The sequence below is a fragment of the Myotis brandtii genome, unplaced genomic scaffold, assembly GCF_000412655.1.
Source record: "Myotis brandtii unplaced genomic scaffold, ASM41265v1 scaffold65, whole genome shotgun sequence".
In the NCBI taxonomy this organism is placed as follows: Eukaryota; Metazoa; Chordata; class Mammalia; order Chiroptera; family Vespertilionidae; genus Myotis; species Myotis brandtii.
In genome coordinates this window covers 729,977-755,150 of record NW_005370516.1, presented here as the reverse complement: position 1 = coordinate 755,150, position 25,174 = coordinate 729,977, and the positions used below count along the sequence as shown (strand labels likewise).

Genomic DNA, 25,174 nt, shown 5'->3' with positions numbered 1-25,174 from the left:
CCCAGTGGCTCCCATTTTCAAAATAACGTATAAAGAAGCTAGTATGAGGTGATGTGAATTTAGGGAGATAAATAATTTTCCATGGCTGCTTATTCCTTCTGCCTTTGGGTTTCCATGTCAGGGACCAATTACTATCTTATGTTTTTTGATCTGGCTTACTTCCCCAATTCTCTTTCTCAAAGGTGGCCTAGATTGATAGCTAACACATTAAAGGTGATTGGAGGAAAAAACACCTGGTTCCTTCCTCTCTCTCTCTTAAATTTTTCCAAATCCAGAGTAACAAGAACCAAGCTAATCAATGACATGGCTTTCTATTTCAATTTCTTTCCTATCCTGAGTGGAGATCAAAACTCAGAAGTCTCCCTTTGTTGTCAGAAGTGCTATCCCCAACCCAGACTGATAATTTTTCCAGCTCATTCTTCACATGCAGCCACTATTATGTCTCACTGGTACAGAGTGTGGCATAGAGTTAGCAAGGCAGGAGACAGAAATTGGTGGGTTGTTGGCAAAGTGCCCACAGAATTCTGGTCCTTAAGCATTGAACTCACTAATTAGAATGCCTTGGACTTTTCCTTCTAGGTTTTAGAGTTCACACTTCATTAAGAACCATAAATAAAAGAATATATCTTTAAAATCTAGGCAAAAGTGTATTTCAATGAAAGAAGACATATTTATTAAACAATGTTACTATTCTGTACCAAACCACTTTTCTTCCTCAGAGAAATTACAGGGTCTCTAATACTGAAATATTATAGTAACATATAAACTAATATAAATATTTTTCAAAATGATTATTTACTTGATTAGCTAATTTAGAAGCATACTCTTTTCTCTTGCCAAATCAACACTTTATATCTGTATGTACTGTATAAGGGAGAGAATTACAATTTAATTAAAGAGGTGAATCACATTTACCAAGGGTTTTTGCAATTGCGTTTCACTCCCCTCAATGAAGAAGATAATTAATTATGGCAACTGAATATTTTTTTCTCCTCCATTGCCTTTTGTATAATAAAGCACTGGGCTGGCATGTATTTTATCATGATTGAAATAGTAGGAGTCTGTCTTGCAAATTCAGCGAGTCCCATGAGAAAATGATTGAAAGGCTCCATTCCTTTGATCTCATTCTAATATTTATTTGATTTTTGTTTGCAATTATATAAATTGAATACATACCAGAACATTTTCATGATTTTTTCCCCTTTCCAATGAAGGAAACCAAAGAGACAGAAAATATGGATAAAGATATTTGATAAAACAGGTCAATTAATGAAGTGTATTTCTGTTCTAGAAATCAAATTTTTTCACAGTATTTTGTCCCGAACAGAACCTGACACTTTAAAAATAAAAACTGATTTAAAATGAGGATGATAATCCAGATTACTTTACAGGACTAGGATGAAATGATTTACGGTTTATAATTATATGCTTATTAAATAATTCTCAGTGGTTGCATACTCCAAGTACCAAATATGCACAATACAACGAACTGGGATGAAATGAGTTATCATAACCAAATTAGCTGCAGATGGTACACTTTAGGTTGTTAAGTCTTATTTCCCTTTTTGATAGATTCCATAATTAAGCTCTTCTCAAATCCTTTTGTGGAGCTCAACACATTTTTCAGTGTCTTTACTACATGGCTCATCTAGTTAATAACAGTTCCATCACATAAAGTCACATTTCTTTTGTTTAAAATATTTTTACAGCACAGCATACATAATAAAAATACACAAATCTTAAGCATAAAGTTCAAAGAACACACTCAAAGAAAACAGTACCCAACTTAAGAAACCGAGTATTTTCAGAACTCTAAAAGTCATCTTGCGCTTTCTTTCAGTCATATTTTCTTGCTCTCACCAAGGTATCACTATCCTGACTTTTAACACTTTAGCCTCTTTTGAAGATCATAAAAATGGAATCCTATGGTATGGATTTTCTTGGTCTGGTATCTTTCATTCAACATTAGATTTTGTGATATTTACCCACACTCCTGCAGGTTGTACTATGTACTACTCCATTAACTAAATAATCTGCAATGTACTTATTCACACTACTATTGATAAACATTTAAGTTGCTTCCAAATTTGGGTCATTACCAATAATGCTGCTATAAACCTTCTTGTACATCTTTTAGTGCAGACAGACACCCCTCCCCCCCTTTACACACAAAACACACATACCAACCCACTTTCCAGGTACATGCTCAGGCATGGAATTGCTGTGTAATAGCTTACAAATATGTTCAACTTTAGCAGGTATCGTCAAATAGGTTTCCAAACTCTTACCTCATTTTTTTTTCCTCTCTCACATTTATTAATGACCAACTGAAAAGGCCTACATTTTCTCTGACACATTTTCTGACAAAAATAATCTTAAAACAATCATTTGTTGAATGGCCAAAAGCACAACTTTTTAGTTGGTCTTATTTTTAAGGTAGATTTCTCAAAGCACCCCTTTTTCCTTGCATTTTATGTTATTTTCATGTATCTATGTACGGATAGATTTGCATCCATTTTAAAATGTAGTGAACACAATTTATACAGTAGGAGCTCTCTTAATTGAGCTCCTTCTGACACTCTTCCTTTGTCCCTCTGTAGAACTGAAGAGGAAAAGAGACAATTTTCTTCTAATATTCTTGCACATGCATATTGTAGGCTTACCAAGAGGGACTATGGGTTCTTTGCTAGCAAAACAGTTTGTAAGTGATGTGAACCCATGTTTATTAATGTAATTAAGTAATATTATAAGCTGACATAATATGAATGTGAAAGAGCTGTTTCAATGAAACTAAGTTGATGACAACTAACTAATGGTATCTAAATTTAAAAAGCATTCATAAATTAGGCATGTGTGACAGTCACAGAAGATTAAGCAATAAATATTATAAAAATCTATATATATTTGAATTAAGACTGCTTAGCAAGTGTTTTCATTGTAGGCACTGTATCATGGGTGTGGATCATGTAAAAAAGAGGTCCTTAACACTAGTCAATGATCTCATAACTTAAGGAAAGAGAAAGCCTTGCCCTCTTGTCAAAAGGTTGGCAAAGTTGAAAAATTTTCATATGTATGTTGTGTAAGAAAATAAGGTAGGTAGACAGTCCATTAAAATGATTTCCTGAAAAAAAGGAGGACCTATGTAATACCTTCAACAATACTAGTAAAGATTAAAAAGAAAAAAAAAAGATTTCCTGAGTTTACTGACTCTTTTTATCTAAGGAATGACAGATTTAGACCATGTCAGATAAGAGTTTCTAGTGTAATGGGGGGGGGGGGGGGGGGGGGAGGATCCATAACTTTGGAAATTAATATTTTAATATTTCCAAATATATTGTTAACACATTTATGTATAAATAAAATTACCTAAAAGTTAATTATCACCACAGAAACATAATTTTTAAGAGAAGTGGTACATTACAGAAACAGAAAAGCTGTAAGGGTTCATAGCCTTAATACACACAATCAAACACATGTAAAGACAATAGATCATTTATAAAAGTATTAAAATATAACATTACCAAGTTAAACTACCTTGACCAAAAAATCAGGAGCTATATGAAGGATATATATGTACCTACTTAAATGTTTGCAAGGGAAATTTCAAAGTAAAAGCTTTTAAGATAAAGTTAATCAGCTGACATATTAAGAAGCCAATAATATAAACTGAATTAAAAGGCATCACTCTTCAAGTAAAATAACACTTTTGATCCAATTTGACTATAACAAACATCTCCAACCCCTCATCATTCTGTAGTCCTAAGCAGAACTCTTAGATTTAGCTGTAAAATGTATGGATAAAGAGCTAAGATTATGAATTACAATTACTTTACTTTTTGGTAGTTTATAGTTAAAATGATTTCGTAGTTTATTGTTAAATCATTTCAGGTTGAGCACTTTTCAGGAGAACATTACATATTCCTACCATATATTATTTAAATGTAGTTGTTCCATTTAATTAATAAAAAGATATCACAAATTGGCTGTTGGCATATTGAGGATATTGTAGATATTCTCTAGGGCCTTTTAAATTGAAAATTAGAGGGAGATGTTCCCTCTGAGAATTCAAAAGGAAACTTCCTGGGTAATACTCTGTTCTTTTTATTTGTTTGTTCTCTATTTTTAATTGGCAGCTCATCGTCTGTTAGGAAGTTCATCGTTTTTATTTGTTTGTTCTCTATTTTTAATTGGCAGCTCGTCTGTTAGGAAGTTCATCATATAAGGAAATTTCTGCTACCAAATGTTTATGACCAAGAACATAGACAAAGAAGGAACAGATGACATTAAATGGCACATCTGTATCCATTTGGTCTTCTGTAAATGATAAAGCAAAAAATACAAACTACAATCTAAAAGACATGGCTGGATCACATGAGCCTCTGCATTAATTAAATATGAAAGTAAGAACAAAAGTAATACCGAGATGTAGTTATAAGGATGAGAAGGCACTTTACAATGTTACTGGGTGTAGGAAAGGGACCTCTGACACTTATAGACAAAAAACATTTTTCACTAAATTTGCGATAGCAAAATGAAGATTTCCCCCCTCTCATTTCCAAGTAACTAAGTTACTCATCATGCTATGGATGATTCGAAAAAGGAAGAGATATGGTGTACTTCCTAAGTCAGTGAACATACAATTAGAAAAATAAACAAATTACAAAATAATTTGGTGTTAAAATATCTGGTTTTAAGTGCAAAAGGAATTCAGACGTAGGGGACCATATAATTAAAAGCAAAAATCTAGAATAAATGTTGTCATCCTGTGGCTTAGACTATGAAGAACTTTGGTATCTAGGCAAAAAGCTTAATGGCACAACTGTATGAACTAAGAATTTTGTAAAGAGTGCTTTAGTATGTCAGTGTTTGAAATATATTCAGAAATAAGATTAGACTAATTCTGCTTTTTTTAATACTCCATACTACTAACCAAGTAGTATTAATGTATTAGTAGTATTCATGATAAAAGAAATGGGTTATCAGAAGCTTTACTGATTTGAGATTAAGAAGATTTATAAGGGAGAAAATGAGAAGTAACTGTATATATTACCCTTCAATAATTAAAAATGGGTCAATGATAGAGTCCATTGATAGAGTCTAATGATAGAATCCAATCAAAGGCTATTAGTGTTTTGGAGGGGAGAGGAAGTGCCCTGATTCAAACTAATGCTAATAACCCAACTTTACTATACAAAAAATAATTGACTACTGTATATCTTCATGAAGCCTTGGAGAACTTAAAAAAACAAACAAACTTATAGCTTACATGTTGTTGCTTCATTTGTTTTCTTGAAATTGTAAACAAATTAAGCAGCAACTATTACAAGCTTATCACAGAGGTGAGAAACTACCTGAGGCCACCCCAGAGGAGAATTAACATCTTATTTAACTTAGAGATAAATAGATTTTTAAAAATTTTATTTTTCTATTACAGTTTACATTCAATATTATTTTGTGTACAGCACAGTGGTTAATGATATACTTTACAAAGTGCTCCCCTGATATTTCTAGTACCCACCTGGCACCATACATACTTATTATAATATTGACTATATTTCCTAAGCTGTACTTTACATCTCTGTGACTATTTTGTAACTACCAATCTGTACTTCTTGATCTCTTCACCTTTTCACCTGGTTTCCCAAGACCCCTCCCCTCTGGCAACCATCAGACCTCTGTATCTATGAGTTGAACAGATTTTTGAAGGATAGGAATTGTGGAAAATTTTGTCACATTTAAAAGTAAACCTCAACATTACACTCTCAACTGCAAAAAATACCATATGGTAGTTTTCAAACAGATACTATGTAATGATTTCATCTTCAAGAAATTCAGAGTAAAAGGACTTTTCTTTTAACTAACATAAACTTTAATACAAATACCAGTAATATTACCCAGAAAAATTAGCATTTCATTATTTCTAAGAAAAATTTTGATATATTTTACAATTAAAATATGACTCTTATCAGTCACATAAATGGATTTTCAGAATAACCCTAAAAAATGTTTATGGATATTATTCTCACGTATATAATTCACTTACTGCAACCACATGAGGGCCCCATAAAGCAGGCTTAAATTACTGCAATCACTGATATGGTAATACTATAAGAAGTACTGGTTTTGTATTTCATCTACACAGGCACATGAGGGAGAACAAAGAGTTGAATATGAGAGAATGGTGTTACCAATACACCATTATATAACATTTCAGAAAATTCTTTCATCAGTTTATTACTTTTACTGTAGTATAATCTTTCAATAACATATGATTTCATTTCACAAAATTAAAATGTCTGCAAATGTGATCAACAGGTTTTAGTATAAATTTTGGATAGTTCTTATAAAGACATGGAATCCTTATATTCCATTCGCTGGAAGTAATTACCAAACTCAACACAAACTATTTGATCTCATTCTTAAAGTTCTTAGAACTATGCAATAATTTTAAAAATGTTACAAAAATTAGAGGGAATTTTAGAAGACAGACAGAGAACTTTGTTTCTGGAATTATTTAACTATAACATTTAATGAATAATATAAATTCTCCTGATTTCACTTTGTATCTAGAATTATTTAGGCATGGTTTATTTTTGCTTCTAAATGGGGATTAATCACCAAAGAGATGCTTCATTGGCCTATCTTTAGAAGGCTTTCAGTATCCCTCTGTTTCCCACAAGTACTATTTTTAAATAAATCACATATTTTGTGATCCCAACTGGGGTGAGGGTAGGGAAGGAACATTCCATCTTAATTATGGATCTTGAAAACTCTTCAAATATATATGAACAGAGGTAATGTGGAAAGAACTCAGTTAGCATGGGGTGCACAGAGAGAGTTGATAAACATTTTCTCCTCTTATAAAATTTTCAAAACCCGTTACTATTGGCTTAGTGAATATCTTAGGTAACTAAGTATTCCCTTATCTAGTGACTTGGTTATATTCCTAAAAAATAATCTTACTCTTTAATTTTTATATCCCACTCCTCCAATTCTTTGTAAAAATGATGACAGCTAGAACATGACAACTACTAATATCCCATGTTTCATAGTTAAAGTGAATGGCACATTACTTGCCTCTATTATTTTCATCTTAAACTAAGAATTCCTTAGTTTCTAGAAGCCAATTTTCCTTCACCATAAATTTTATGTAATATTTTAAAAGATTATTGGTAGGGAGGAGTAGGAAAGGATTTACTTCTGACATTCTTTGTAGTTACAGTGAGTACTGGTTCTTTTATTTCTTTTGTATCCCCAGAGTACTAAATGTTGGCTATACTAAACATGTTTAATAATTACTTGTTGATCTGAATTGCTCTTACAGAACGGTACTGTTTTTAATATACAAGAACATCTGCTCTTTGGCACTGACTGGGAATGAGATGTTCTGTATTAGTGAGTTTTTAAAATAATAAGTTTAACCCAATAAATACTTAAAGTACCATTTTTACTTTCTTTGTAGGTAGGGGATAATAAATCTTCCTACATGAACAAGCACGTATTTGCTTTTCAAATATCATAACAACTTTAACTTTCTTTTTTATGATGCTGGGTCTTAATTATAAACACTAGTAGTTACATTTTCCTGTGCATATGCATACACATAAACAAATATTTATGTAGATATCTGTACACGTATGTATGCATATGTATTTGCATATGTTGGACATGATAAGGAACCATAAAAGAAATGGTGTAGAACATGTGGTTGAATCACTAGCAACCCCACCTGTGACTTACTTGGAATTTTTTCCCCAAACACACCTCTTGTCAGGTGCTTTGTTTGGTAACAACATCTTTTCCCTAAACACCTGGTAACAGGTACAAAGCCGTATTCATTCCTTCACCCACTCACTGGTACCTACAAGAGCACTCTTCTAGATGCTGTGATGACCCTAAGGTAGTAAAGCATGGCTGATTCTGCCAACTACCTTGTTAGAAAAAAGACTAGAGCAGTCTACTCTAGAATAACTTTCCTCATCCTCGAGAAAAGTTTGTTTCTCTTTAATCTTCCTCCTCACCTGAGAACTGAATTAATGAAGTATGGAGAAGGAACATGATGCCTTCATTTCAAGAATTGGTGGTAGTAGTAGAGTATTTCAAAAATTACAAATTCTTCACAAGTAGAAGGTAACACTTTGTAGACATGACTCTAAGGACAATTCTATCAACCTTATTAAGTCCTACATGTTTGATTTTGATTAGAACACACAGGTAATATGAACATCTTTTTCAATAAAAGAAAAAGACTAAAGCTTCTTAAAGAACCTTCAAGGAGAAACAGTATAGGATGATATTTCAGAATCAGACTGCCTGGGATCCTCATCTGTAAAAGTAATGAGAACTCACCATATAAGGTTTTTGAGGATTAATTTAATTCATATAAAACACTTAGAATAGTGCTTGGTCACGTACTACTATCTAAATCAATGATTCTCAACAGATGGTGGTTCCAACATGTATAGGGTACTTTTTATTGTTCTAATAACTGGGATGCTACAGGCATTTAGTGGGAAAACAGGGATACTAGACATTCTACATGACCTTTGAATGTCCCAATGAAATTTAGAAATAGCTCAAAAGGTGGGCACATTTCAAGATAAGAACTATGTTTTTTGCAATCGTTGTTAGTACTCCATCCTATGGCATACTGGTGAATTTTGATAATATCTATATGAACACTGGCTGATTTGTAGAGTACTATCCTTCCTTTAATTTGTTTTTCCATATTATCTCTATTTTGATTTTGAACCAGTGACCTCTTGGTTTCTGGGTCCACGCTCAACTGCTGAGCCACATTGTCCAGGCACCACATTTAGTAATTTTGTTACTATGGACATGATTTTTTATCCTAATAACAAGTTCTACTCAGGGCTATGACACTGCAGAACTCCAGATGGCACTATTTACATTGTGCTCCATCAAACCATAGCCCTGGAATTATGTGACTTGGCAGCCTTGCTTCTGCCTTACATTTTTCTGTTATCTTATTTTTAGGATATTCAAATTTATTCATTGTAAAACAGGACAAAGACTGTCTCACTATGTCTTATGTCTTCTTAGATATTTGAGTGTATATATATATACATACGTATATGTATATATATATATGCACTGTTTTGTCTTTTTATAGAAATGTTTAATACAATTAAAGTACTATAACTTTTAATATATTTTGATAGGCTATATTTTCTATGAATTTCATTTAAGATTATATAGTAGGCATTATAAAACATTCATTAAAAAAGTAGGTACTGGGACTGATAAAGAACCACTGACTTAAATGAGAACTCAATTTTCTTAAGAACTTGCACAGATTATAGAATACTACAAGTAGATGAACTTTATATAAAATTTCATCTATCATAGTCTAGAATTACATTTGATATGATGAGTAGCACCTTGGTTCATAGTTTTAAAACTATGTTACAGAATGTAGAGAAATAAGAAAGATCTAAAATATTCTTAGATAGAAATACCACTTCCTCAGGATAAAGCTGAAAACTGTCACTCGGGCAGAAGAGTGAGTGATTTAAGAGTGCAGGTGAGCCAGGCTGCCTGATATTCTTGTTCCTCTACTTGACAGCTATGTCATTTTCCGTAAGTTACTTAGCCTCTCTATACCTAACTCCTCATCTTGTAAAATAAGGATAAAAATAGTACCTACCTCAGAGTTGTAAAATGAAATAGATTTACAGAGATAAAGGCACTTAGTGTGGTGAGCATACAGTAAAGTACTCAATAAAATTTTTAGTAATATTTACTTATTAATATTGCAATTTATATGTAGAAAATAAATACCTTTGACAGTCTTAGAGAAGCCTAAAATGGTTCTGAAACTATTATTCAGTTTAAAAATAAATCAGTGATTACTGAGTGCCTAGTGCAGTGATTGGCACAAGGTAGATACTTGATAATTGCTGAATGAATAAACTAATCTACTTTATTAATTTATTTTCTACAAATCTACTTCTTCTCTATAACAAAAGGTAAACAAGTAACTACTTTTTAATGGATAGACTGATATATGAGTGCAAGTGAGAACTATCTTTATTCTGTTCGATTCAGAATTTGACAATTTTCAATAAAACACATAAACTTTATGATCTGTTAGGGGACAGATCATTTTGAAATGGTGTTCCTAAGGCCAGAAATCTCCTAGCTGATTATTATATTGTGTCTCTCTTGGAAATGCCAAAGTCAAACATCAGAAAACATGTATTGATCAAAATTCTGTATTTTAAAAATTATTTTTAAAATTGGTACGAATTCAGAGAGAGAAATTATTCATTCTGCTCTTTATAGCACAAAATGTTAAGACTCTATATTGCAGGATTGTTTATATGTTACATATATGTGATAATGTACTATTTCAGGCTATAATATTTTATATAATATAGCTTAGTACTTAAAAAATTTTATTCACTTATTTTACTCATTTACCTTACCATTTAAACCATTTTAAAGTGTATAATTCAGGGGCTCTTAACTTAGTTTCAGAAAATCTTTATTATCCCAAAAGGAAACACCGTACCCAATTAGCAGTCATGCCTATTCTCTCCTCCCCGCTGTTCCTGGCACCATTATCTGTTTTGTCGCTATGGATTTGCTTATTCTGCAATTTAAATATATATATATATTTTATTGATTTTTTACAGAGAGGAAGGGAGAGGGATAGAGAGTTAGAAACATCGATGAGAGAGAAACATCGATCAGCTGCCTCCTGCACACTCCCTACTGGGGATGTGCCCGCAACCAAGGTACATGCCCTTGACCGAATTCGAACCTGGGACCCTTGAGTCCACAGGCCGACGTTCTATCCACTGAGCCAAACCGGTTAGGGCTATTCTGCAAATTTTATATAAATGGAATCATAGAATATTTTCTGTCTAGCTACTTTAATGTTTTTAAGTTTTACCCATCTTGTAATAGATATGCATATATATATTACACACACACGCATATATATATATATATATGTATATATATGTGTGTGTATATATATATATACATATATATATATGTACTCTTCAATCATTTTTATAGCTGAATAATATTTCAATGACATACCACATTTTGTTTATTCATTTATTCACTGATGGACATTTGGGGTGTTTCTACTTTTTGGCTATTGTGAATAGTACTGCTAAAAACATTCCTTTACAAGTTCTTGTTTGAACATCTGTTTTTAATTCTTTTGGGTATGCACCTGTACCTAGGAGTGGAACTGGTGGGCCACATGCTTAGGTTTTTGAGGAACTGCCAAACTGTTTACCACAGTGGCTACTTCCTTACTGACCTTCAGTCTAGTTATTCTATTTAGCGTGTCTTTTTTAAGCATTGTATCACCTGCATATAAAACTACTCGGAAGATGACACAGGCTCTGACTATGATTGGGTAAGGATTTATCCATTTCTCCATTTTAACATGCAGACTGAGATTGTAGGAGACATTACTTTATTTTGTTGTTGTTGTTAATCCTCACCAGAGGATATGTTTTCCATTGATTTTTTGGAGAAGAGACAGAGAAACATCAATGTGAGAGAGAGACATCGACTGGTTGCATCCCACATGTGCCCAACTGGGGCCAGGGATAAAGCCTGCAACCCAGGTATGTGCTCTTGACTGGAACCAAACCCAGGACCCTGCAATCTGCAGGCTGACGCACCAACCACTGAGTCAAACCAGCTAGGGCAGGAGGCGTTACTTTAGTGCAGTGATAGGAATGATTCCTGGGATGAAAATGGCTATTTCCTCTGCCCAAATTGCAGTTGCCATTTGGCTGGTGTCTTTACTTGTAACTTGGCAATTCTATACTTTGAGTTAATGTAGATAGTTGTACTGAAACAATTTTCTATTGTAGTTTGTCCCGTCAGAATACCTTCTTTCCTTTGTTACTGTCAGAGTGTATGATACTTCTCTTCCTTACTTTAAACTCCTTGACTTGTATCTTCTTTTTCTTTTAAAAATCTTAGCTATATTGCTTACCTTTTGGCCCAAGAAGTTTGACTTTAATAGTCAATCAGGACTGTCATTTACTTCTACTTGGCAAACTAAGTTAATGAATTCTAAATTTAGCTCCCCGGCTAGATAAAATCATGTTATCAAGCCCCAAATCTTAGTGGCTTACAAAAACAAGCATACATTTCTTGCTCCTGGGTCTGTGGGAAACTTTATTTCGTAATACCAGAGGGGTCCATATCTGGTCCATGTGTTTCTCTTCTAGGGCCAGTAGCTATCTAGGACATGCTCATCTTATAGCAAAGAGAGAGGACAGAAGGTCAAGACAAACCAAATAAAACATCTAAAGTGTCTGCTTGTGTCAGACCTGCTAATATTATATTGGCCTAAACAAGTCACATGTGTAAACCCAATAGAATGGGAAAAATCTCCTCCTTCCATGGGGGCGGGGGAAAGGGGAGCAAGTATTTGCTGAACAGTAACACCATAAATCACAGCCCAGTAAAATACGACAATTAGGGGCAACATAGTGAGTTTTCAAAAAGTTAAATTTATTAAGTCTAATTTCACTTTGAAGTTAAGCCCTTTGTCCTTTTTAAAGTAATAATGTTCTTTCTTTCATAAAATTATGGTAATTGAAGGCAGTAGAACTTTAAAAATTCTTATCACTTAAAAAAATAAAAAGGTGGAAACCCTGTGTCAGTCCCCCAAAATTTTAGGACAATTTTACTAGTCCAAAAAAATCTAAAAGTCTACAAGAGAAAAAAAAAATTCACAGACCACTGAATGTAATCCCAGGTCTGTCTGGCTCTTATTCACTATTCAGAGGCTACTCCTTGGCCTGCAAAGACACTCATTTTCTCCCTTCTCAGGTATCATTACCCCAAATGCTTGGGATTAGGAAAGTCTAGTTTTAGAGAACTAAAATGTCACTACTTATTTCTAGTGATTTAACTTTTATCTTAAAAATAGTTCTATTTACTCCTCAGATCTATATATAAACTTGGTTTTGTAATACTTGGGGTCATGTAAATCTTTGATATCTCTGATGTGAAAATTTTAACAGGCAGATCAAAAAGAATAATGGCCTTTGACTCTAACTTTAAAAAGATGAGCTATTACAAAGATTAAAATTTAAAAAGTAGATAGTGGCTTTACTTCCAATGTGAAAGGACACATATTTAATAGTTTTGTCTGTGTACAAGTGCTTATAAATACTACTGATTTTGTCACAGCCTGATCAAATATTAAAACTATGCAGAACAGCAGCACAGTGTGTTTTTCTTTTTCTCACAGTGCTGTTGAAAGAATGAAGCAATTGGCACTCCTGTCATGACTGATTCACTTATTTCACTCCTGCCTCCACAGCCTATTTCCACCTCCTACTCTGGCTCTTCGTCTTGTTTTTTTACTTGTGATATTCTCCAGCTTTAGGCATTATTAAAATGCTATAGCTACTTTATCTGTTCCAAACGGGGGTGGGATGGAAGAATGTGACACTGAAATGTGCTATATATACAGAAAAGCTTAAATAGAGACTTTCAAATTTGTCAAAACACTAATTTCCCATGAGTCTTGTTTTAGCAAATGAAATTTGCAATTATTAAACTATGACTTACCGGACAGGATCTGTGAAATAATGTCACAATATGGCAACTGCCTTTTATTATCCTACTGATCTTGTCCATAACTGGAGAATTTGATCCTATATATTTAGATTTCATAAATGGTCAGATATAAAATAAGAGGGAGTGGCACCCATGAATCAGTAAGGGATGTTTCCAAAACTGGGATGAGAACTTAACTCACCAGTTTTGAAACTCACATTTGTGTCATACTTACAATTTAAATGAAGTATCTGGAGTATCTATAGAAGTTATATTTTCTCTAATTTTTAAAATATAATTCTTATTAAAGTAAACATTAAAATGTGCTTGCACCATAAGCAACATACCTGCAGGTATGATCATCACTCACACTTGCAATTCCTTGGCCTTCTTTGGGGTCAAACACCAAACCATTAATGAAATCTGAATGGCCCTCTAAAACCTGACATAAGGGGAAAAATTAATAAGAACACAGGAAAAAAAAATCTACACTATTCCTACCTAATATTTTTACTTCACTGCCTTAAAAGCTTTCACTGCATGCTTCTCTTTTCCATAAATATTTCTTAGCAATCTGCTATTTTTAAAGCATGATTTATACACCCACTTTTCTGAAGGTTTTTCTTGGAAAGAAGCTGATTATTCAACACACTGCTATTAGCTTAATCTTTCTTTTCTAGTATGCATTTCTTACAAAAACACCACTTTTTTTTTTATTGTACCTGTCCTCATGTCACCTCCTTTCTCACTTATTACATAAAGTTTAAATAAAAATTAAAGCTGGAACTTTCTAGGGGCTTGAGTTAAGAGTCCCCCTCAACTATTTATTTCATACCTACTGCTCTGCACACTTGCTGCTGCCTAATAAACACATAGGGTGAACTTCACATTCTAAGGTCTTTATTCACTTGTTCAATGTGACTGCCAGCACTGGAGGTAGCAGTATTACCAGCCCACAATCACAACAACCCACAGATTTGTTTCTGGCTACAGAAGGAACAAAGGGGAAGGTACAAGGTGGAGCACTATGTGAGCCAGCAAGGTTCAATATTTTAATGACTATTGTTCTTTCTCCCTCCATTCTTTCAAAAGCTCAAATTTGATCTTAGTTTTAATAGAGTGCTTCTATTTTGAACTGCTATTTAGAAATATATCATGAAGAAAAAATTTTGATTTAAATATTTTTGTGTAACTTTAACAAACTCAAATCCTCTAAACATTCTTCAAAGCTTATGCCACAGTGTATAAGACAAACTAAATTAATATTTAATTTTAATGTCTATTAATCCTAGTACATTAACTTTTTTTTAATCCTCACCTCACCTGAAGATATGTTTTTATTGATTTTTGAGAAAGAGAGGCAGAGAGAGAGGCAGAGAAAGAGAGAGAAACATCTATGTGAGAGAGAAACACCGATCGGTTGCCTCCCATATGTGCACTGACAGGGATTGATCCCGAAAGCCAGGATGCTCCAATCAACTGAGCCACAACGGCCAGGGCCCACTTTTGTTTCGTGGTGAGAACATTTAAGATCTACCCTTAACAACTTTCAAGTATCTAATACAGAATTGTTAATTATACTCACCATGATATACACTAGTCCCCAGAACTTATTCATCTTATGATTTCTAGTCCCCAGAAGTTATTCATCTTATGATTTGAAGTTTGTTCCTTTTTGCCATCATGCCCACATTTCCCCTACTCCCTAGCCTGATTTTTGCTGCCATTCTACTCTGTTTCTATGAGTTAAGCTTTTTAAAATTCCACATTTAAGTGAGATCATACAGTACAATTGACCCCTGAACAATGTGGAGGTTAGGAGTGCTAACCCCTTGAGCAGTCAAAAATCTTGACTCCCCCAAAACTTAACTACCCTCAGTATCTGTTGGGGGTTGGTTCCAGGACCCCCTGTGGATACAAAAATCTGAAAATGCTCAAGTCCTCTATATAAAATGGTATAGGTCAATGCAAACAGTTGGCCCTCCACATCAGTGCACCCCCAACTATGGATCGAAAATAGTACAGATATTTACTGAAAAAAAGCCACCTGTAAGTGGATTCGTGCTGTTCAAACCTGTATGGTTCAAGGGTCAACTGTATTTGTCTTTCTCTGTCTGACTTATTTTACAGAACTATTTCTTACAACAATAGAAAACTCACATATAGGGCTTACAGTGTACAAAGCAGTGTTCTAAGTGTTTTATACGAATTAGCCCATAATTCTATGAAGCAGATGCTATGATTATCCCTATTTTACAGGTAAGGGAATAAATATAGAGACTAGGAAGGTGACTAAAGTCATACTGTTATTAAAGTGGTAGAGTTGGGCTTCAAACTCAGGTGGTTTGACCCTGTGTCTGTGCTCTTAACAAATTTGTAACCCTGCCTTGCACTATGCTGTAATGACTGTTTCTTTGAAGTTTGACTGGGACTCTATGTGTCTTCATGTCCATTATACTCCTACTATATACCAACTGTGAATTTCGAATTCTCCCTCATTTTTTGTGCCAACCTAATATTTTAATTTAATCAGTGATATCAGATTAATATTCTGCAGTTCTTACTAAGAACCTAGATACTTAGCCTAAAATAGAGTAAACGAGACCCTAAATCACATTCTTTAAAGATGACCATAACAAATCATCTTAAATTAGGATAAATCTAATTTAAAAAAGCAAGAAATAATGTTTTAAAATAAACTATAAATTTAGAAATTATACTTGTCTAGCATACCTTGTATTCATTTTTATCTTGAAGATCTGACGTAAACAATCTAATTTTCATATCAGCAGCTGAAGTACAAAATCTGGAAGCAAAAGAACAAACAAACAAACCCACTTTTAGTCTCTGTAAATGAAAGTTCTCATCCGTACCTTCCAAATTCCTTCTAGTCACCAAAGCTATTTTCATCACTCAGTCATGCTTTTTTTTGGGCAGAAGGAGTATGTTGTGACTTTGTTATAAAAAATGTTACATAGCCATTACTGAAAGCAGAAGGTACTTAAATTTAAGAAAACACACAAAATTTAGTATATTCTTGATTTGTCTTTTAAAAAACAAAAGTGTTCAATTTTATTAAAAATCAACATATCAACTTAACTTTTAACTTTTTCTTAAGAGAATAAAAGGATGTGATTTAAAAGCATCCTCATTTTAGCTAGGTCAATATTAGACATTAAAAACATCAGTCTTTGGCTTCTTCAGTTATCCATAAGCCTTCTCACTTGTTCTATTCCTCTAAATAAATTAAATCAGATGAAAGAAGATAAAAACTAGAATATTATTTATACTGACCCTACACTAAGGTATTGTTTTAGTAGTTCATCAATGCACAATACACTAAAAAACAAAATCTAAGCAATAACTATTTTTTAAACTAGTTTGCCTTTAACCCTAAAATTATTAGATTCTCAGTATGTCAGATTATGGCTGGGGGAAAAATCTACACTAATAAAAGAGAAACATGGTAATTAGCATACGATGTAACCCTGCCTTGCACTATGCTGTAATGACTGTTTCTTTGAAGTTTGACTGGGACTCTATGTGTCTTCATGTCCATTATACTCCTACTATATACCAACTGTGAATTTCGAATTCTCCCTCATTTTTTGTGCCAACCTAATATTTTAATTTAATCAGTGATATCAGATTAATATTCTGCAGTTCTTACTAAGAACCTAGATACTTAGCCTAAAATAGAGTAAACGAGACCCTAAATCACATTCTTTAAAGATGACCATAACAAATCATCTTAAATTAGGATAAATCTAATTTTAAAAAGCAAGAAATAATGTTTTAAAATAAACTATAAATTTAGAAATTATACTTGTCTAGCATACCTTGTATTCATTTTTATCTTGAAGATCTGACGTAAACAATCTAATTTTCATATCAGCAGCTGAAGTACAAAATCTGGAAGCAAAAGAACAAACAAACAAACCCACTTTTAGTCTCTGTAAATGAAAGTTCTCATCCGTACCTTCCAAATTCCTTCTAGTCACCAAAGCTATTTTCATCACTCAGTCATGCTTTTTTTTGGGCAGAAGGAGTATGTTGTGACTTTGTTATAAAAAATGTTACATAGCCATTACTGAAAGCAGAAGGTACTTAAATTTAAGAAAACACACAAAATTTAGTATATTCTTGATTTGTCTTTTAAAAAACAAAAGTGTTCAATTTTATTAAAAATCAACATATCAACTTAACTTTTAACTTTTTCTTAAGAGAATAAAAGGATGTGATTTAAAAGTATCCTCATTTTAGCTAAGTCAATATTAGACATTAAAAACATCAGTCTTTGGCTTCTTCAGTTATCCATAAGCCTTCTCACTTGTTCTATTCCTCTAAATAAATTAAATCAGATGAAAGAAGATAAAAACTAGAATATTATTTATACTGACCCTACACTAAGGTATTGTTTTAGTAGTTCATCAATGCACAATACACTAAAAAACAAAATCTAAGCAATAACTATTTTTTAAACTAGTTTGCCTTTAACCCTAAAATTATTAGATTCTCAGTATGTCAGATTATGGCTGGGGGAAAAATAAAAATTATATTTATATATTTTTAAAAAGTTTATTTCTAATTATCTTAGGTGAATGAGTATCAAACAGACCTAAATTTCCTTAGTTCTGACTACATTAAAGTTAAGCATTTTTTTCTTAGCTAATAAACTTACTCAACAACATTTAAATAAAATAAAAGGCTCCTAATGTGTTGGTACACCTGTTACCATCTCTTCTCAGTGATTGGGGAGGGGCACACGGAGGACCTCAGTAGTATGCAGGGTGGAACAAAAGTAGGTTTACAGTTGTGAGTATAAGAAACATAGAATTTATTCTTGTATTTTTATTTATTAATTACTAGAGGCCTGGTGCACAAAATCTGTGCACTCCCCTCAGCTTGGCCTGCACCCTCTCGCAGTCTGGGAGCCCTCGGGGGATGTCTGACTGATGGTGTAGGCCTGCTCCCCATGGGCCTAAGCCATCAGTAGGACATCCTTAGCGCTGCTGTGGAAGCGGGAGAGGCTCCCGCCACCACCACTTCACTCGCCAGCCATGAGCCTGGCTCAGGGCTTCTGACTGAGTGGTGCTCCCCCTGTGGGAGCACACTGACCACCAGGGGGAAGCTCCTGTGTTGATTGTCTGCCCCCTTGTGGTCTGTGTGCATCATAGCGACTGGTCGTTCCACTGTTTGGTCAATTTGCATATTAGCCTTTTATTATGTAGGATTGTATTGTTTTCCATCCAAACAACTATGAACCTACATTTGCCCCACCCTGCACATAGCTCTTTTGGGAATGGATGCTATATTTCATATATACAAATAGAAGGTAAGAAAAACTAAAAAACAAAACTTAATCTACCTACTTGTCCTTTTTGAATCTGTCCCATTATTGTTTTGGGTATTCCTTATTTCCCACACAGAGGAAACTCTAGAACAAATTTGCTACAACATTACTAACGTGAGGGTCTTTCCTAAAGCAGGTTTTCTCATAGTTATGTCATAAAGAAATCACTGAAAAGTCTGTTCAAAATTCATTTCTAAAACAGATAAAGTCTATTTCAGAAGGTTTTAAAAAGAAATATCTCAAGCAAAAGTGTTTGTAAAGAAGGTATAACTATGAGGCCAACTTCAGTAAAAACATGAGTACAAAAAAGTTATAGAAGTCAAAGCATTTTTACTTAATAAAAAATAAAGAAATAATTAAAATAAACAAATCACAAAACTTTGTGGTCAACTTTGTGTTGTTCCACTTTCCTCTAAATCTTTGCTGCTTTAGTTTAAACATGTTTAGGGCATTTATATCATTCTTTAAACCAGAAAACCTCAGAGAACTGAAGTAAGATGAACAGTTTATTCTCCATCAAGTAGGTATGGAAAAAGAGAAAACGGAGGGATGGAGGGAGAGAGAGAACAGAATTTAAGGCAACTAAATGCTAAAGATAAAATATAAAATATTATGAAGAGATTATAACTGTAGGATAAAAGTTAATGATGATAAGAGAAATATAAAGTTACACCTCAGTCATCTTGATAGACTACTATTTAGTCACGAAAAAAGACTACATATTGTGAAATGCCATGAAACAAATGTAAAGGAAAATAAAAAGTATAAAAACTTATATATACAGTTTAATTAGAATTGTATAAATTTACCAACAAAAATGGAAAAAGTATTAGGTGTATACCTGGCATCTAAAAAAATTTTTGTATATTCTAAACTTGATATAGTAAGTGTGTATTATTTTTATAATAAAAATACTTAATTTATTTGAAAACAAAACTGTGCTGTCAGCTTGCTCTAAAAAATATTGTTTTTAAAATTAATGGCTGGTTAATATTTTGAATTTATAATTTATATTGCTATAGATCCGAAGTAGCTTTGAGGCAGCTAATAAAAAAGCAACAACAACACAAAAGATGAAACAATACAGCAAATCCATTAAAAAAAGGACAGGAGAGCAGATACGAAACAAAACCACGAGAAGGAGATGGTTTCTATAGCTTTCAAAATCTCCTACGGAATGCAGAGAGACTGATGACTGACTTTTTTTTTTAGCTCCAGGCTCTGAACATTTCCTTTTAATATAAAAGGAAATGAACAGCACACTGGCTATTAACAATGACATATGTATGTTGACAAGAATTGTTATGTAGATTATTCAAAATTCAGGCAGCTAATACCTGTAAAAGCTTCTAGAACAAATCATAGAACATGTTCACAATCTTGTTGTAGGTGAAGATTCTGAAGGCAGGAAATAGAATGCACACTAAAAAGTGCTCAACATCATTAGTCATCAGGAAATGTCATTGTGGTACCAACCAGAATGTTAAAATTAAAGATTGCCAACAATAAATGCTGGAGAGTAGGTAGAGCAATTGAACATCCTTAGATTATTGGTGGGAACATAAAATGATAGAACCATTATGGAAACTGGTACTTTCTTAAAATGTTAAATACACATCTCCCCTCTGAGTCAGTAATTCTACCCCTATGAAGCCATTTATACAATAAATCTGTATACAGAGATGCTCATAGCAGCTTTAGTCATAATAGCTAAAACTGCAAACTGTCTGATTTCCACTTATAGGAGAATGCATATAAATTGCAGAATATTTATACAATGTAATGGAATACTCCTCAAAAATGAAAAAGAATCATTGGTATACACACTATGGATGAATCTCAAAAACATTAAGCCAGACACACAAAAATATATATTCTGTATGATTTCATTTATATGAAGTTCTAGAAGAGGCAGAACTAATTTCTGGTAAAAGAAATTGGATCAATGGTTGCTTTGGCAGGGAATAGGGGGCAGGAATTGACTGGGAAGGAGCACAAAGAATCTTTTACGGTGACAGAAATGCTAAGTGAGTGGGTTATACAAGTGTCTGCATTTGTCAACACTGATGAAACTGTACCCTTTAGAGTTGAGAGCTTCCCTGTATGTACATTATCCCTTCATTTTAAAAAATTAGGTTAGCTCAGTAAATGCTAACTTGTGGATGGCTAAATACTGTTTACTAAAAGAAGACATATCTTTTAGCCGTGGTATTTGTGGAAGCAAGGTTAGTGTTTTGTAACAGACCTTAAATACTCTGACATATTATGGCCCTGATGAAGAAGGTCTTAGCAGGCAGTGTTATGGTTTTTCTCAAAAAGCAATTATTCTTTTCAAATGCCTTCACAAAAACAGAAGTGCAAAGATTAGATTAATTTTATGTATTGTTAAACATAAAAATGTGACCTTGGACTATGTATAGGGCAGTAAGGTTGATTAATGACTCAATCAAATTTAGTTCTTTTAACGGACTTATACTTTCAGTAAGTGGTAAACTTCGTGAAGAATCTGTGAAGACAAAATGATTCAGACAAATCTCAGGTAGAGAGCTTTGTCGTAGGCCCAGCCATGTACTCAAGCCATCATTGCTATGACTACATATTTAAACCACAAATTCAGACAAATAAGCCTAAATTATGAAATAATAGCAAATGTTAAAATATTTACTATCTAGAGCTGGAGAAAATGGAAATAGAGGGAAAAAGTCCTTAATGATCAAAGGCTTCAGATCACTTAACACAAAGACATTAATTAATATTGCACTTAATAATAATTTTAAACTTACTTGATTACTGGAGGAAGTGAATCAAGTCTAGTCTCTGGGCTCCAAGCTATGCCACCAACTCGGATTCCATGGTGAATTGTTTGTAGTGTTTTATACTGAAGGCCTTCAATGTCTGCTTCTTCCTCCTAAGCAAACAGTCAATGTTATAATAAGTTATGGGAACAAACACTGTAATACTCCATTTTGTGATAATAAAGAACTTACCAGGAGACTATGTACAGTGAGTCCTCACTTAATGTAATTGATAGGTTCCTGACTTTGGGCAAAATGATGTATAACAAAAACAGTTTTTTCTAGAGGCTAGTTAATATAAACAAGAGTTAAGTTCTTATGGCATTATTTCTGGTCACAAAAACATCACCAAACTTCTAAAGACCCAAACAACTTCTAATATTAAACATAGAACTGTGAGCTATACCTAATTGTAAGAGCCTAAAGTATTTACTATCTGGTTCTTTACAAAAAGTTTATTAATAAACTGTTTCCTTTAGTAGAATATGTGCTTCAGAGTGAAGAAAAATGACCCCACAAGGAAGGCCTCAGATGTAAGGAACAGTGAGTAAAAAAAATAAGAAGCAAACAGGTGAGTAAATTAAACAAATGTTAGCCACATGAAACAACATCAAATTTGTGGGTTAAAAAAAAAATGATAGCTAAAATATGACAACAGAAGCCTGGGGGGGTGATAACAGTTCATGTGTCAAAGGTCCTTGTTTTGTTCATAAAGTTAAAGATATTAATTTTGACTTTGTTTAAGTATGCATGTTAAAGTGTCTTTGGTAACCAATAAAAGAAGAAAAATGGCATGTAAAACATAAACTATTGAGAAAAAAAATGAAAGGAGGGGGGAACAAAACAGAAGACAACCCCCCCTCATTCCAATGTTTTCAATAGTAAAAAACTGTAAGTAAACCAACAGTGAAAATAAATGAAGTAAAAAATGGAGGAATCTAACAAATATATCAATAGCAACAAATTGGAGATCACAATACAGAATAATTTCATTGATATAGTTTAAAACATGAAAAAAATATTGATTTGCACCACCTATGGTAACTCTATAGAGAAAAACAAGGAATTGTAAAACACAAAGATTCAGACATGGTTACTTCTTGGGGGTGAGAAGGGCAATAAGGGCAGAATACCCAAGGGCTTCAAAAGAATTGCTAATATTCCATTTCTTAAGCTAGGTAGATAGGAATCTATTTTATTATTATTCTCTATACCATATATTGATAACATATACTTAAAAACACATTTTATAAGCTTAAAACATTGTGATTTTAAAAATAAATAAACCATGGTTTTATTATTTAAATCAATACCCTGTGTCTGAAGACAAAAGCAGAATGGTTGTTTTTTTTCTTCTCCTTTTTATATACATTTTCTATTGATTTTTAGAGAGGGAAAGAGAGAAACATTGATGTGAGACTGAAACATGGATCGACTGTCTCCTTCCCACCCCCTACCAGGGATCAAGCCCACAACCCAGGCATATTCCCTGACCAGGAATTAATTCTTGGGGGTGAGAAGGGCAATAAGGGCAGAATACCCAAGGGGCTTCAAAAGAATTGCTAATATTCCATTTCTTAAGCTAGGTAGATAGGAATCTATTTTATTATTATTCTCTATACCATATATTGATAACATATACTTAAAAACACATTTTATAAGCTTAAAACATTGTGATTTTAAAAATAAATAAACCATGGTTTTATTATTTAAATCAATACCCTGTGTCTGAAGACAAAAGCAGAATGGTTGTTTTTTTTTCTGCTCCTTTTTATATATATTTTCTATTGATTTTTAGACAGGGAAAGAGAGAAACATTGATGTAAGACTGAAACATGGATCGACTGTCTCCTTCCCACCCCCTACCAGGGATCAAGCCCACAACCCAGGCATGTTCCCTGACCCGGAATTAAACCAGCAACCTTTTGGTGCACGGGACAATGCCAAACCGAGCCACACTGGCCAGGGCAAAAGCAAAAATTTTCGTGACAAAATTTTCCAAAGGAATCTTCTATGTTAAATGACTAGTTATCTTTTATAAAAGTTTATAGGATTATAAAATAGCAGGAAAAAATCTAGAGCAGGTGAAACTTGATATTTAATGGGACATGTGTGTCTCTATGGAAGGGAATTATCTGAAGACTTGTTCTAAGAATTCCAATCATCCTGAATCTAAATGCAAAGTTGTATAATGTGTACTTTAATTGAATCCCAGTGGATGTGTTGATTTTTCCAGGATAGCCTTTGAGATCTTAACAAAGTCATTTCATAAATACATTACACATCTCTTTCTCTACATAATTCAGATGTCCCTTGAAAATAAATTTAAATTTCAGATGAACTTAGAGTTAACAGCAAAAAGTTTGTCCATAAACGAAAAAAAGTCTAAAAATGTATTTATCAAGGAAAGGAAAACACTGTCAAATTTTATTACTTTGTAATTTGTGTGTATAACTGTATGGCTAACAGCCAGATATACCAAGACAGCAACCACTAAGCAATTTTAAAATAAGGTTAGAAGCCTAATCATAGCTGACTTCATAGTTTGGGTTACATCTATTTTTCTACACTCAACAAATCAATCTTCTAAAAATGAAGTTTTTACCATCAAAACAGACGTTATTTTGCTACTGTAACAATAGTGCTGACAATTAGGTCTTGTAATTTGTTATCCAAAGCATATATGGAATTATTTGGTGGTCATGGGGATAAAGAAATCCCAGGGAATGTACAGTCTGAGCTTTATGTATTACCAGTGAAATGTTTTTTTCCTGGCAGCAATGTCTGCCATTGAGCCAACTAAAAGGCCAGGGTGTGTGTGTGGTATAGGCAGAGACAAATGCTATTTTGGGTGTAGGCAATATTGTATAGGCAGGAAATTAAGATACTTTGTGGAAAACTTGCCATAATACATATCATTATACAAGGCTCCAGCATATTTGAGGTTGGAGCAAAGCCAGGTTGATGAAAGGGCTATTCTAAGGATTTGAAATGGGCAGGCTTTCCTATCACACCCATTTAAGGCCAAGTATAGAATTTTAGTTAGAGGAGACTGTAAAGTTTACCTACTCTGTTTCTTTCATTGAATGCTTAAATCCCTGGTACGTCATCTGAAAACAAGAGTGCACAACCCTTTTCTGAACACTTTCAGTGAGAGGGAACTAGCTACTTCTTGGGGGGAGATTATTCCATTTAGGATAGATCGAATTATTAGAAGAGTTCTCTTTAACATGAAACAAAATCTTTTTACATGTAAATTCTACTCATGACTCCAAATTCTGCTTTCTGGAACCACACAGAGTAATAAGTCTAATTCAGTGGTGGCAAATACCTAGCCATAGCTGATTTCCCCTTAAGGCAGTGGTTCTCAACCTTGGCTGCACATTAGAATCACCTGGGAATCTTTTTAAAATCCTGATTTCTGGGCCACATCCTCCGGAAATTCTGTTTCTTTGTT

General features: G+C 33.4%; 1 protein-coding gene across 3 annotated transcripts in view; it reads right to left on the bottom strand.

The window, feature by feature from the left end:
• Nucleotides 1–25,174, bottom strand: part of NUP37 (nucleoporin 37kDa) — a 35,019-nt gene that overhangs the window by 5,700 nt on the left and 4,145 nt on the right. For 2 of the 3 annotated variants that reach the window (XM_005880717.2, XM_005880718.2), the window contains exons 4-6: nt 21,706–21,830; nt 17,409–17,481; nt 13,917–14,011 (exon numbers count right to left, since the gene is read on the bottom strand). In XM_005880717.2, coding sequence (XP_005880779.1) covers nt 13,917–14,011; nt 17,409–17,481; nt 21,706–21,830 — 293 coding nt within the window. Of the gene's footprint in view, nt 1–13,916; nt 14,012–16,302; nt 16,495–17,408; nt 17,482–21,705; nt 21,831–25,174 lie in introns of those variants that run through there. The other variant, XM_014528746.1, reaches the window with a different exon arrangement.